This window comes from Taeniopygia guttata, chromosome 5, assembly GCF_048771995.1.
Source record: "Taeniopygia guttata chromosome 5, bTaeGut7.mat, whole genome shotgun sequence".
Lineage (NCBI taxonomy): Eukaryota > Metazoa > Chordata > Aves > Passeriformes > Estrildidae > Taeniopygia > Taeniopygia guttata.
The window spans coordinates 29,073,562-29,087,396 of record NC_133030.1 but is presented as its reverse complement, the minus strand read 5'-3'; the positions used below and the strand labels follow the sequence as shown (position 1 = coordinate 29,087,396).

At 35.9% G+C, this 13,835-nt stretch overlaps 1 protein-coding gene across 4 annotated transcripts in view; it reads right to left on the bottom strand.

Annotated features, from left to right (window-relative positions):
• The window catches only part of STARD9 (StAR related lipid transfer domain containing 9), a 96,014-nt gene that overhangs the window by 70,410 nt on the left and 11,769 nt on the right, over positions 1-13,835 (bottom strand). For all 4 annotated transcript variants that reach the window (XR_012056329.1, XM_030275482.4, XM_072930017.1 and 1 more), the window contains exons 2-3: positions 12,489-12,558; positions 11,084-11,200 (exon numbers count right to left, since the gene is read on the bottom strand). Coding sequence is in view for 3 of the 4 variants with exons in the window: in XM_030275482.4 (XP_030131342.4) it covers positions 11,084-11,200; positions 12,489-12,558 (187 nt within the window). In the remaining variant the exon portion in view is untranslated. The remainder of the gene's footprint in view (positions 1-11,083; positions 11,201-12,488; positions 12,559-13,835) is intronic.

Below are 13,835 nucleotides of genomic sequence, written 5' to 3'. Positions count from 1 at the left end.
TCAAGTAAGGCCTGTACAGCTTCAGTTTCTATAAGGAAAAAAAAAATCATCTCTTAGCTGATAAAATGAGGGACAAAAGATGACCTTCTAATCAAGATGAACTTCGAATCTCTTTTGCTTCCTCTTTCAACTCAACGTGCCAATGAAATTCAGTTGCAGAAAGCCTCATGCATTCATAATAAATGGAATAGAAAAAGATTACATTCCATATATTGTAATAAGCAACCAATTTATGCAAATAACACCCAGTAGGAAGCGAGACAATAAAAGCATTGTGGTGTACTGAGCACAGTCAGACACACAGAAATGATGTAAAGGAAAACATGAATAGCTGAAAGCAAGTTTCTGCAATCCTCCAAGATCTTTATGTTTTCAGACTAAATGTATCTTCAAGACATTGACAGTTCTTTTGAGCTTCTGCTGAATTTGAGTTTTAGTTAAAAATATAAAAGCTACCTGAGCCCAGGCTTTAAATTATCTTATTTTCCACTCATAAAAACCAAAACAGTTGCTAATTTTATGAATATGAATTGGAAATTCAGTTTCGATTTCTTGGTTTAGAGCTATAAGACACATTAAAAATAACAAAGAGATATAGCAGAGTTAGCTGTCAAAAAAAACCCCTAAACAATTGAAAAAGAATGAATAGCAGCCTCAATGTGGATGAGAGCATTTCCCAATTGTTACAGAAATGAGATTAATTTTGGCTTTAAAATTATAACTGGTTCACCAAATCCCTTCACTTGACTGGAATTTGAATGTGATAGAATACAAAAAAAATCACCATTGCTTCAATGATAAATTCCTATCAACTCTCTATCTAGATCTTTAAAATAATTCAATCTTTTCTCCTACTTCAAAACAGGTATGAGAAATGCTCTTCCTTCTAATAAAATAAAATTTTAAAAAAAGATAGAAAATAAGAAAAATCATAAAAAAGACAAAAGCAACTAGGTTTCAGACCTTGATTAGGTAATGAAAAGGAGAGTAAATCCGGAGAGTCATACATTTCAAAGCAGAACTTGTGTTCTGTTAGGAAACAGGTTGCAACATGCCTCAATAAGAAATAAATATTTGTCACTTATGAACTACGCTGGCCATTACTTCTCGTCGTTAAGGAACAGGATGCAACTGAGAGCATCAAAATAAGAGACTGGGGGAAAAATGGCTTAGAGCACTTACTAAAGCAGTGTGATGACTTCACGACTGTATGGAGTGATGTAGGGTAACCTTAGCCTCCCACCCTGGCCAGCAGCGTTGCGCTGCACAGGGCGGTCCTGCAGCGGTGTGTGACAGGCAGGCACACACAAAGCCCAGTGACGCAGTGCCCACCACAGTGCCACAGCTAAAGCAGCCCTTCCCTATTCTGCAGATGGAGCTCACATGGATGCACCTCTCCTGCCCCAAAAAGACAGGGAGACACCACATAAGGGACACCACAGCTCTCAGGGACATTACGCAAGTAAGTTTTTTGATCATTCTTTCAAAGACTCAGGTTACCCATTGGTTGTGTGGCAAAGTGATTATTGTGGTCTTTATTGTCATGGTCATAGACTGTCCCAATAGGACTCACTTCAAAAGACTATGAATCATTGCTCAGAGGTTTTTGACTTCTAAAATCAATCAGGAAATCTCATTTTTTCACACTGAGGATTACATGTATTACCCATGAACCTTTCAACAACACCAGTAAAAAAAGTTTATTTATTCCTAAATCTACAAGCAGTTACTCAAATTCATTTTCTGCTATGATAAAAAGACACAGCAAAACCAAACACAAGATAAAACATGTCTCCCTTTGTTATATTTCTCTACAAAGCAATTTGCTTTTTCATGGATGATGCAATACTGAAGCCCAGTTTAAATGTTATGTGAGAGAACTTCTACTAAAATCAAGACCTAGACAAAACTTGCAGAACATTTGTGGATTCAGAAAGTTTGAGCTATGAAAACAAAAAGCATGAAGCAGTCTTGCACCAGTAATTTGGGCTCTCCCACTTAGTCATATTCTAAATGAAACAAAATCCAGAGATGTAGATAGTTCTCCAAAATGACATGTGAAACTGGCAAATATAAACTTCCTTGAAAGTACGCCTACTTTACATTTTAAAAAAATTCCCTACCATTTAATACCATAAAAGCACTAACTATTGATGACACAATCCATGTACACACTCTTAAACACATATGTGTGTGCAGGAAACGGATGGCTGAAAATGTAAAACACTTGCAATAATAGTAGAACAGAAGATGAGATCTATTTTAACATTATAAGGAGTAATTTTGAAAGTAATCAATCCTTACACGCACACATAAAAAACCCCAATCAATTGAGGAAAGTGTCTGTTGCCATTCAACATCTCAGGAATGAGACCCATCCAGCAAGGACTGATTCAAATGGTCCACTCCAAAACTTATTAATCAACTAATTTATGTAGCAGCGATGTAGTTTGGTAAGACATCCCTCAAAATACATTTGTGAATGTAAAATACAGAACATTAGCTCCCCTCCTTCATATGAGAAAGTCCTAACACTATAACACTGAAGTTACAAAGAGTGAGAACTTACCCATACTCGTGTGTGCATCTGAGGGTAAGGAAACCTAAACTGACCCTCAGAATTTCAAATTTGATGTGTTAAGGCTACATGTAAATGTTTCTAGACTGAATTAATTTTATTAATCTTCACTCTATCTTACATAATATAAAGGAACTGCCATCAGAAACTACTTTTTCAGAAAAGCCAAACTGAATGGAGATGTTAATTTTGCTTTTCACATACAAGTTCTCAAGGGCAGGCTTTTTTGTTGATTAAAAACAAAGCTGAATAGGGTGTCAACATGCAGGTGCTCAGATACAGCCAAAATGATGATTCATTCAGTTTGTGGTCAAGGCCACACACACACATATCCCTGAGTTTAGTTAACAGAAAAACCTAAAAGCCAGCTACTATTGAAATAAATAAAGTGAGCACAAATTTACAAAAAAGGGAATGGGTGCTTTTTGCTATAATATAAAGGAACAACTGCTGATCATACCAGACATTTCAGATTTCAGCTACTTACACGTCCAAGACCAATCTCGCGTCTCCAAAATGTCAGAAACATGGCTCATTTTCAGAGATAAATAAATAAGCTGTGTGGAACTCAATCACAGCTGTTACAATAAATATATCTCACTATTCAATGCTAGCACAGTCCTGCACAACAAAATCTTTCAGAAGGAAGCTGCCCACTAAGAAAAATAAAATCTCATCACCCAGAGAATAAAATCTCCAAACCTGGACCAGTCTCCCAGGAAAGTCTATCAAACTCCTTCTATCCACTGACTTCAGAACTCACAGACCTACATGATCTTGGAGACCTAGCTGAAGTTCTGCCTAATTTTTCAGTAATTTCAGCTCCCAAAAGACAAGTCTAACCAAAGTTATTCACATAGCACTGATTAGATTGGAGAAGAAACACTCCAAGTTAAAGACTAATCTTGGATGAATCTGCAACAGAAGTACCATGAATATGACCTTCCCTTCTGTGAGTTGCCATGCTGTGGAAATTCTTACAGATGAACATGGGAACCTGCTTGTAAAAGAGAAAGAGTTTAGAATAGTCCTTATATGAGATTAAAAGAAAGGAAAAAAAACCACTATTTTATGAACTGTGTTGTGATTAGATAGAGGAATTTAAACTGTGAATGTCCATCTGCAAATAAGAACAATCAGCATCCACATACAGCTTATCTATATAGATGATTTTTTTCTTAAAAACATCTGTATCTCACATCTTAACCACAGTTAATTTAAAAAGAAAAAAAACCATCTATCCAAATAAGTGTACTTCACAGATGACTTCAGAAAGTTTGCAGATAATTATACAAGTTCTTGGTTTTACTTGCAAGACATGCAAGAATCACAAGATTTGTAGAAGTAATTGAGATGGCAAATGTGAAGGCTCACTGCAAACATGCACAACACCTCACAACCCAAAGAACTTGATTATTTTTTACTTTCAATTTGCTGAAAGCACTTGCAGATCCTTTCAATATTATTTAGGGAGTTATACTGAGTGCCTATTATAAAGAATGTGTATCTAGTAAGCAATGGTCAGTGCCTAGCAGGGAAACAATCCGTGAACATGAGCATTAGCAGATGGAACAGTCAGAAAATGTCTGTTTACTGTTTTGCCTCAGCTTAATCCTTTCTTGTGAACTCCTGTTTCGGCTTCATATTTGAAATGCATCTGCATTAGGCCACAGTTGCCTATGAATGTATACAGCTGTATAACTATTTCTATCAATTAATTCAATGCCTCAATAAATTGAAAATCAACTTGATTCTTTTTGTCTTCCAACAAAGCCTGCTTTGAAGTTTGCAATTATTCACAATAATTCTCAGAGAAGTTTTCAGCAAAGAAGTCTTGGTATAGTCAGAAAGAATGACCTTATTTGATCACAAACTGAACACAGCAGCTGTGCTGCTGGCAGAAGATCTATAACATTCACTCATGGTGGCTTCCCTGCCGCCATCATAATCTGCAATATACTGATCCAATTATTGCACAAAAAGCCTTTTTCTTATAGCAAATTCTCCTCTTCACTTCTGTCTCACTCTGGATTGAAGGAAAAAAACATCTTGTGGATGGAATGCTTACTGCTTTTCAAATATTTCGTGCGAAAATGCCATTTACACCCACAGCTGCTGCTGACTTCTCTTTCTCCTTCTTTTACAAGACAAGGAGGGGGAGAGGACACAGAGAAAAAAAAAAATGAATAATTTTTCAAGATATTTAAATTAGAAGCTAATTTTATTACATTTTTTTATAATTCGGCTCATATGACAGATAACATATTTTGATTTTGTCCTGATAATTTACAAGACAATTTAAAACTTGAATCCATGCACAGAGGCACAGAAATGTCACAAACATAGCTTAGAGAGGAATGGTCTCTCAGGTAAAGTTGTTTCAGCACATGACTTTGTTTGCACTTTAGAAAAAAAAGAAAGGAATACAGTGACTTACTTTGATGAAGAGTTGGAAAGTATGTTGCAATATTTTCCTTCCAAACAATGCAGTTGTGTAACTTTTCTAAGCTTTTGCAGTTAAACATTTAAAACAAGTAAACAAATCCCTTGGGGGAAAAAAACCCATAAACCCTAGTGCCATATTTGAATATTTGCATTCTAAACATCTGTTTCTTTATTCACTTTTCAGTTATGCTCTGAATAAAGCTAAATAAAAGCCTGTGAGCCCCTTTCTCCAACTACTTTTTGTAGCTGGAAATCGTATAAAACCCAGCTATGCTGCAAAGCCAGACAAGATGGAAAGCAGTTTAAATACTTTTTAAACAAATAAGAAATGAAAAAACCTCTTCACAGGGCTCATTCATATTCTATCACACAAGGCATCAGTAATCCCCATTTCTGCCTTCAGAACAAAGAATAATTTTTCCAAATAATGTATTTATAAACAAAGACAGACATCATTAGACAGTAAAAGAAAGGAGCTCTTCCTAGCTACACATGCGGAATGGACAGACAAGCAAAGAGAGCCTGTGTTACCTGCTATATAAAGTTTAGAAATAAACAACCTTTAATTGAACATGTCTTTCTTTTGAACAATCTTGTAAAATTCTCAGTGGTTCAAATGCACAGTGGAAGTGCACCAAAAAAAGGATCATAGTTATTCTTTCACTTACATTAGTAAACCAGTGCTGAAGAATAGGAAGGTATAGGGTGATAAGGTCAAGAAATTACAAGCAGTTACCAGACATACAGTAAGATTTGTTTTTATCCTCTTACTGCTTTCTTACTGTAACACCATCCTGATTTATTAAGGTAATACTCCTCACATGTGACACATCACAAAGCAACCCCTACATACAGGGAAATCCATAACAAAATCTTGAAAACAAGACTTTTTTTTTTCCTTTGATAGGCAGATACTTCTCTTCAAAAAAGACAATGTATTCCTTCAGGGAAGAATATGCAAGAGTATGCAATCACTCAGCTATTTCACCTCTGTGAACTCTTATGCTTCTTAGATGTACCACAAAGACGGTTATCTTTTCATTTGGCCACAGCCTTTTTGGTCAAGGGCTTTTATGGATATATCTTAGAAGGGCCATCGAGAGTCACAGTATTACTGAGAATGATAATATTCAGAGAGACACTGAAGGAATATTCACACCAGCTTAAACCCAATATACTGTGCCAAACCAAAATAACACACTTACCAGGTCAAGCCCAGAAGTGTAAAATTCTTTGACCAGTATGAATATAATTTATTTAATTATTTAGGAAGCCTGAGGAAAAAAGTCTAAAGTATTATTTCCCTTATAAACACTATCATCTCCATTAAACTATTGCACTAAGGTACGAAAAACTAAGCTACAGAAAGCATTTCAAGAAAACCCACTTGGGAGTTTTGGACCCCACTGAAATCAGTGTTGGTTGGGAACTTAACCTTTTCTGGATTTCATTACACCTACTGTTCAAAGCCTGTTAGTCACAGCACATACTGCTGTTATCAAAAGGACCAGATTGCCCCAAATCAGCTGTCTGTGGCAGCTCTGTGTGTAAATACCTACAGGCACATCCTGTGGGTCAGCCTGCCCACCGCGGGTACGGAACGCGCACAATACCCGGACAGGAAGCGTGGCTGCTGGGAAGCTGAGGACTGGAGCTACAAGAATACTTAATGCTTGCATGTGTTCCTGTGTTTCTTGCTCTTCTGTAAAATACCCTTATGATTTTGCCTGTGATTGCTGAAACATTTTTCTTCCCCCCAACTGAAATACATTTTTTCATCAGTAGGATTTAAATGAGCAGTCATGTAAGTTTTGCAACATTTTTTAACATTCTCCTCTGTTTAGTGGAGCTAAAAGAGATTTGGGGAAGCATTCACTAAGAGCTATTTTAGGTTTTGCAAGGGAAGCTCAAAAGATTGAAACACGCTGTTCTATGCCAGACAAAAATTTGAGTAAGTTTAGACTTAGAGACTTGTTTCTGAAACAACTATAAATGTCTCACAGTGCTTCTGTAATAATTTTCACATTCAACCAGCAGAAAGAATCAGCAAGCCTGAGTCTACCTGTAAGAATGAAAAATATAACCTCAAAAAACATTAAAATAACATCATCACACAGCATTTTCACTGCAAAATGAAAACACATCATAAATCTCTAGGAAAGGATAGTCCCATAATTATATAATGGCCAAAGAGTGATGGATTTTCAACATGGTCTTTGGAAAACAATCCTGAAGTATACACGGGTTCCTGAAGACATCTGGGGAGGAAGGGAGTGGGAAGGAAGTAATAATCACACAGAATTCCCCCTTTACTAAAAAAAAAAAAAATGGCAGGAAAAGGACCATCACCTCAAATATAGCACTTTTATGTGGGTTTGGGTTTTTTGTTGTTTTTGTAGTTTTGTTTGTTTTGTTGGGTTTTTTTTTGTTTTCTCTTTTGAATTTGGTATTTCTGGGGGTGGAGGGCTGTTTTTTTAGGACTATAGCTGTATCTTGACAAATTATTTGGAAAACCATTCACTCTTTTACAGCCATGGAAAATGCATGTAAAAAATTGCAGAGTTAAAATCAGAAAACCATGCACAACCTTTTTCTCTTAAGTGCCTATAATATTTTATAATTTCCTTTTGTTTCTTACTTCATACTTGGCACATCAAATATTCTGTCCATTTCCTTAATCCATATTTATTTGTTACCTATTCTGCTAACAAATAAATATGGAATCTGGTCCCACACTATTTCTTGATCTTCCTTTTTTTTTTCCTCCCTCTGGCCTGAAACCCTCGTGCCTGGTTTCTTGATTTCTCTACTCTGCTTATACATCAAAAAATCCACTTAGGAAAAAAATTGTCTTTCAAAGAAGAAGGTAGAGTTGCTCATCTGTGAAAGAGGATGAAAATCTCAGCTCAGTATCAACACAAACTATTCAAATTCCCAGTGAGAAAACAAAAGCAACAGGCCCAAAGATATCCCAAGTGGCTACCTAAAAACACAGGTCACATTGTAAAATTCAGGTTATTTGGAAAATGAAATAATGCTTGTATAGCTGACCTATTTTTAAAAATCTTCTATTTTGTGAAGAATTTATGCAACTTTTAGATGAAGTCTAAGCATTCAGACATTTATACTGAGCTACTAAATCAAAATTATAAATTACGAGATGATCATTAGAAAGACTATATAACTTCATATTTCACCACAGTTAGGAGAGAAGTAAAGAAACCAGAACTCTGGCTCATATCTAGTTCCTCAAATGTTTCAAATGAGAGAATAACCATAAATTAGAGTAGACTATCCATGGGTTCCTGAAGCCATCTTCCAAAACCAACCACTATCCAACAGGTTCCATCTGTTAAGAAGCCTGTTTCCCAGACACCAGCAGTGATAGCTTGTTCTTCCAGTAGTCAAAATCAACTTTATTTTTAATTTAGCAAACTTTCATCTTTTTAGAGACAGAAAGTGGCTTACATTATTTCTATAATGCCAGTCAAGGAAGCTCATATATAGACATCATGATACAATAATTGCTTTTTAAATTCAGCCCTAAAAAATATGGATACAATAACGCTTCTTAAAAATAATTTATGTTTTTGACTTTTTTGTCCAGCTTTTTTCAGGGAAAAGCAGTTCTGGTTTTACTGCTCTTAAAAAATGAAAGTAAAGGCATATAATCTGTCACACGACCATTACAGATTTTACTATATTGGTCCAGTTCCTTCTCAGTTTACTGTAATGCAAGGTCTGCTTTTCCCAAATGAAAAAATACTTTCTCTACTTTTTTTTTTTTTTTTTTTTTTTTTTAATACTAGCACAAATGTATTGGGAAAAACATACAACAACATTTAGTTCCCTTTAGGAAAATACAAATAAAGTACAGGTGGCAGAGAAAGAATGGCTTTTATAAAAAGAACAATAAATCCAAACTCATCTTCCAAACATTTGAAAGTACTTACATGTGTGGCTTAAGCCTCTTACAAGTGCCTTTGACCAAAGTATAAAAGGAATAAAATGTATTGTGTGTACACATCTCTGAAATGCAAGAGACAGGAACTTGAAGTGTACAATGTGAACATTTGGAAGAAACTGTAAGAGAGAAGCACAGCTGTATCTTTAAAATCCTGCTTGAAACACTAGGACTTGAAGCCCTCCCACTATTGTTACATTGTCACAGTCCTTAACTGAAGAAATTTTTAGGACTTGATTTTTATACATCCATTTACAGAGGGGGGAAAAAAAGTAGTTTACTAAAAGACAGCATTCTACAAAAACAAATCTCAAGACAGACACTTTTATCTACTTTTCATCCTCAATCAATACCAATCACATATGATAACAGTTGGCAGGACATCTTCAAAGGAAAAGTAATACAAGGTCAGCTCATGAAAGAAAGCTTTTACAGGATGACAGTGGTACTGAACCTCCTTTGGCTGCTGATAACATCACTGTTGTCAGCTCAGCACTGAAGCAATGATTCCAAACATGGCATTAGTACAATACATTCGTTCATGCAGCATAAGAGGGCAGAAAAATGCCCAAAAGCATGGTAAGACTGCAGTTCTCCAGCAGTCTCTTCTCAATGACATTTGAAGTACATTTTACTAGTTCTATAATCACAAAGATAGGAGAAAAGCCCAAGAAATTCCCTCATGGCTCCAGGCCTTCAAAACATCAGTCCATCTTCTGACTTTCCTTATCTCATGCAAGACATCTGTCCAAGGCTCAGTAATGCAGCCCTGGATGTCCTTTCAGTCAGCATCAGGCACAAGCAAAGAAACTACTGCCCATTTCTCAATTTTCTGTGGCCCAGGAGTTCATGTTTCCCCCTCACTGTTTTTGTCAGATAAAACTGTATTACAAGATAATACAGAGGTCTCCACAGCATCTGAAACAACTACTCACCCCAGCAAGGAAACTGCACTGTTTATATTGCATTTTACATTCTTCTTCAGTCACACTTGTATTTCATAACAACAAGAACAAAAATTTACATTTGTAGCCAATAATTGTATTTTCCATTTGGCAGTTCTGATAATTTCTCTCACAGAATAGAGCTAAAACTGACTTGGCAGGGATTTAACAGCATTTCATCTGCTAAACCATTCCAGCTAGAAAATCAACTATATTGTCAACAGTTTGAAGAAGCAAGTTTCTACTTGTATTATGTGACAATGTCACAATGAACACAAAATCAAAACAAACAAGAAAATATAAGCAGGGCTGGGGGGAACCCAAACAGATCAACATTTAAAGATTTGGTTTTTGTAATCCCTGAAATAGAAGTTTATCTAGTGCCAAGTACTTCAGAAAGACCATTGTTTTTTTAAAGCCTAATGACACTTCCCAAGCTCTTAAAGCATCTTCCAAACTATTGTACCAGGAGGGAAAAAAAGCACAATCAATAATTTCACCAACAGTTATGGTAATTTCCAAATGTGACGGTTTTTCAAATATTGACTCCCAAAAGTAAAAACAGTCCTATGCTCATCACTACCAGAAATACAAATTTTACAGGAGTAACTTGGTCTTAAATGGTAATTTCTGTGAAAAACAACATAACTATAACAGATCAAAATTTATGAACAGTTGTACTGATAACAGAGAGAAATTAAATTTGTATAATTTGGAAGACCGAACAATACAGTGTAATTAAAATTTTCAACCATTAAAAATGTGATTACTTCAATGTTGATCCTCTTAGAAGAATCACCTCAACACTCCTATGTTCTTTCAGAGCTTTCTCCCTCTAGATCATGACACCTGCTCCTGAAAAATTTCTCATTTCTAAGCTAAAGTCCTCAAGATCATCACCATTAAGGATCTCTGCCAAATGTAACACATCTAAGGAAAGTGTGCATTGGTTGACAAGCAAGAGTATTGCATTCCTACTGCACCTGTTTCAGAAAGAAGGAATGAGTGCTGTGATATTACAAACAAAATAAGAAAAAGATGGGGGCAGAATAGAAGAGGAGATCTTATGTATTCTACAACTCAATATCTTCCTGAAGATGTGGTTATGAAGGACAAAATAGGGTGGGAATGTGAACATGAAGCATCACTCACCATTTCCTGAGATGCATACTTTGGATCTTCAGGATCAACTGACCAGTAGCAGTAGTCAAAGCTGAAGGCCACAGTTTTTTCTCTCGAGTCCCAACTGCTATCAAGTCTACTGTCAACCTGACAATAAAAGGAAAAAGACAGAAAGCCAAGTCACTCTGAAGCTGACTCAAAAAAAGCATTTTCCAAGTTAATGGGAAGTTTATCTAGGATCCGACTTGTGGAAAAGGAATGGCAAAGAGTTAAACCTCTTTATTCAATTTTCTTTGGTGCTTAGAGTGAGGTGCAGACACCCATGACAAACCTGCTAGAGCATTTTCACTGAAGGGTTCATTTACTGCAGCTAAGGTTCCCCAAGACACATACAACAGACATACTTCATCTAATCTTCATAAATTCTATGTATTGTCAGGAAATCTTTATAAACCTTTTGATATTTCTCTGAAATTCTTCTGTTTCACAGAGAACCACATGACAGAAATGAGACCAAATCAATAAGAAGAAACAATTTTCCCACTGCATAGTTAAATATGCAGGTTTCTTCCCCAGTTTCCCCTTTGCTTTGTCATGGTTGCAAGCTAATGCTTCTGTCACAGGGACTGCACAATCCAAACTTAACCTTTATGGGCTATTAACAATGACAGTGAAGCCTTTCTAGCACAACAGTCAACAATTAGTGAAATTAAAGGAAGTGTATAAATCTTTCCATATAACCTTGCCAAAGTGAATTATAATAAAACAGATGAGCTTATGAACACTCACAGGAGGAGAGTAATGAATCAAAACATGATACAAAATTAACACCATGTACATGTTATTTTTATCTAATTGGTACCTTTGTTATAACCTCAACATTCACACCAACTTAAGCAGAAAAAAAATCATGCAGGCTCCAGAGCTTTCAAGGAAGATGATGGCTACACTCAGTTTATTCTTATAGCTCTTGGTCTCCTACCAAGGCCTGAAGCGTAGCTTTACACAATTTATTCCATACAAATCAGTTGCACTCTGAGGGGAAACATGAAAGGAGGAGAGATACAGCGAAAGAAATTATCCAGATATTAGTAACAGCAAGATATGCAAAAATCCTAAACAATTTACCAGCAGTTCTGAAAGATGGCATGCAACAGGATCGCAGAAGCTTTGATAAATATAACATACAGACAAGACAAGACCTGTTATGTCTCTTCTCAATTTCCATCCCCCCCCCCAAAAAAAAGCCCCACAAACTAATACCAAACCAAAACAATCCTTCCCCACACTTTCACTGCAATAATTCTAGGGCTGTGCCAGTTTAAACTTCTCCCTTAATATTTCTATTCAAATGATCCAATAGCCAAGCAAACAGAGAAAATTATCAGGATATCAGGATTCTTATATGGGAAAGAGGAGACAACAAAAACCATACCTTTATATTTCTGACTTTCGCCACTTTGTCATCAACTTCTACAATCACTCTTCCTCCTTCTGCTCTCTCTCTGGAAACAGAACACATTTTAAAAATTCATTTAAAATATAAATAATCAAAAGTGCATGCCAAATTTCTAAACTTCAGAAATTTATGTTTACTTTAACAAGCTGCAAATCAGAGCTACTTCAGATATCAGATATACACAGATAAGACTCTGTGACATAAAATAGCATTTGCAGATCTGCATTCAGGTATGTAAAAAGCAAGGGGCTAAAAAAATCCCAAAACTGTGGTGATTAAAGAGCTTTGAAGTGTTTTTCCTAAGTACATTGTTGGAATTTTATTTCTGTTTAAGAGTTGTTGCTTTTACAAGAAATAGAGTGGAGCAATGGTAGACTGGCTGTGCTTTGTGGGGTAGGGATCCATGTCACAGACTTGTGAGCCACAAGAGTTGTCAGATTTTCCCCACTTAATCCAAAGTGTTTGTTGTAGTCCTCAAAAAGTACAATTTAGGGGGAAAAGTGTGCCAAACAAACAATAAAATAAAAAAACTGTCCTGGAATGTAAATGGACAGGATTGTTTCTCAAGTGCAAAGGACCATGCACTCATACATACTGCCTAAATCTGTAATTGGAATCAGCTATGACTGACTAGTACAGATAACTTCCACATTCAAAATGAGTTGTGTTAGAAAATAATGAGAAAAATATCTGGAAACAGCTAAAAAAACCCCACAAAACAAACAAACAAACAAAAACCCAAAAACAAACAAAAACCCCAAAATAAAAGCAAAACAAAAACCAAACAAAAAAACACCTCAAACCAAATTCATTTTATTTCTGGGCTGACAGCAGGATAGCTACCTGAACAAAACAATGCTCTTATTTATCCTTCTCAATAATTATAGTGGATTTTTTAATACATAGTAGGAGAGAAGAGAGGAAGAAGTGTCCTATTTCTTCACCTTTGGTACTGAGAAGCTAAGAGCAAGACAAAGATGCTTTATATTTCCTCTATATTTTGCTTTGTGGCTTTCTAATAAAGTTTTGATGAAGCCTAATAACTTTGTAAAGCTCTAAGAAATTGGTTTCGAAATAAAACCAATTTTGTCCTTAGTGCAGTTTTGTCAAATTTTATTAAAATTAAGGTGAAGACACACTGTCATTTGGGGTTAGATGTAGGTTTATCTCCTGATAATCAGCTGGATCAGTATCATTAGGTCAGTTAAAAATGAGGTCAGATGAAACAAGAGTTAGAAAATTCAAACCCAGCTGACAGCTGCTCATTCCTGGCCCTAGACCTTTTACAGATTCCTTTCTATGTGTGCAGAAGTATTTAGTCCC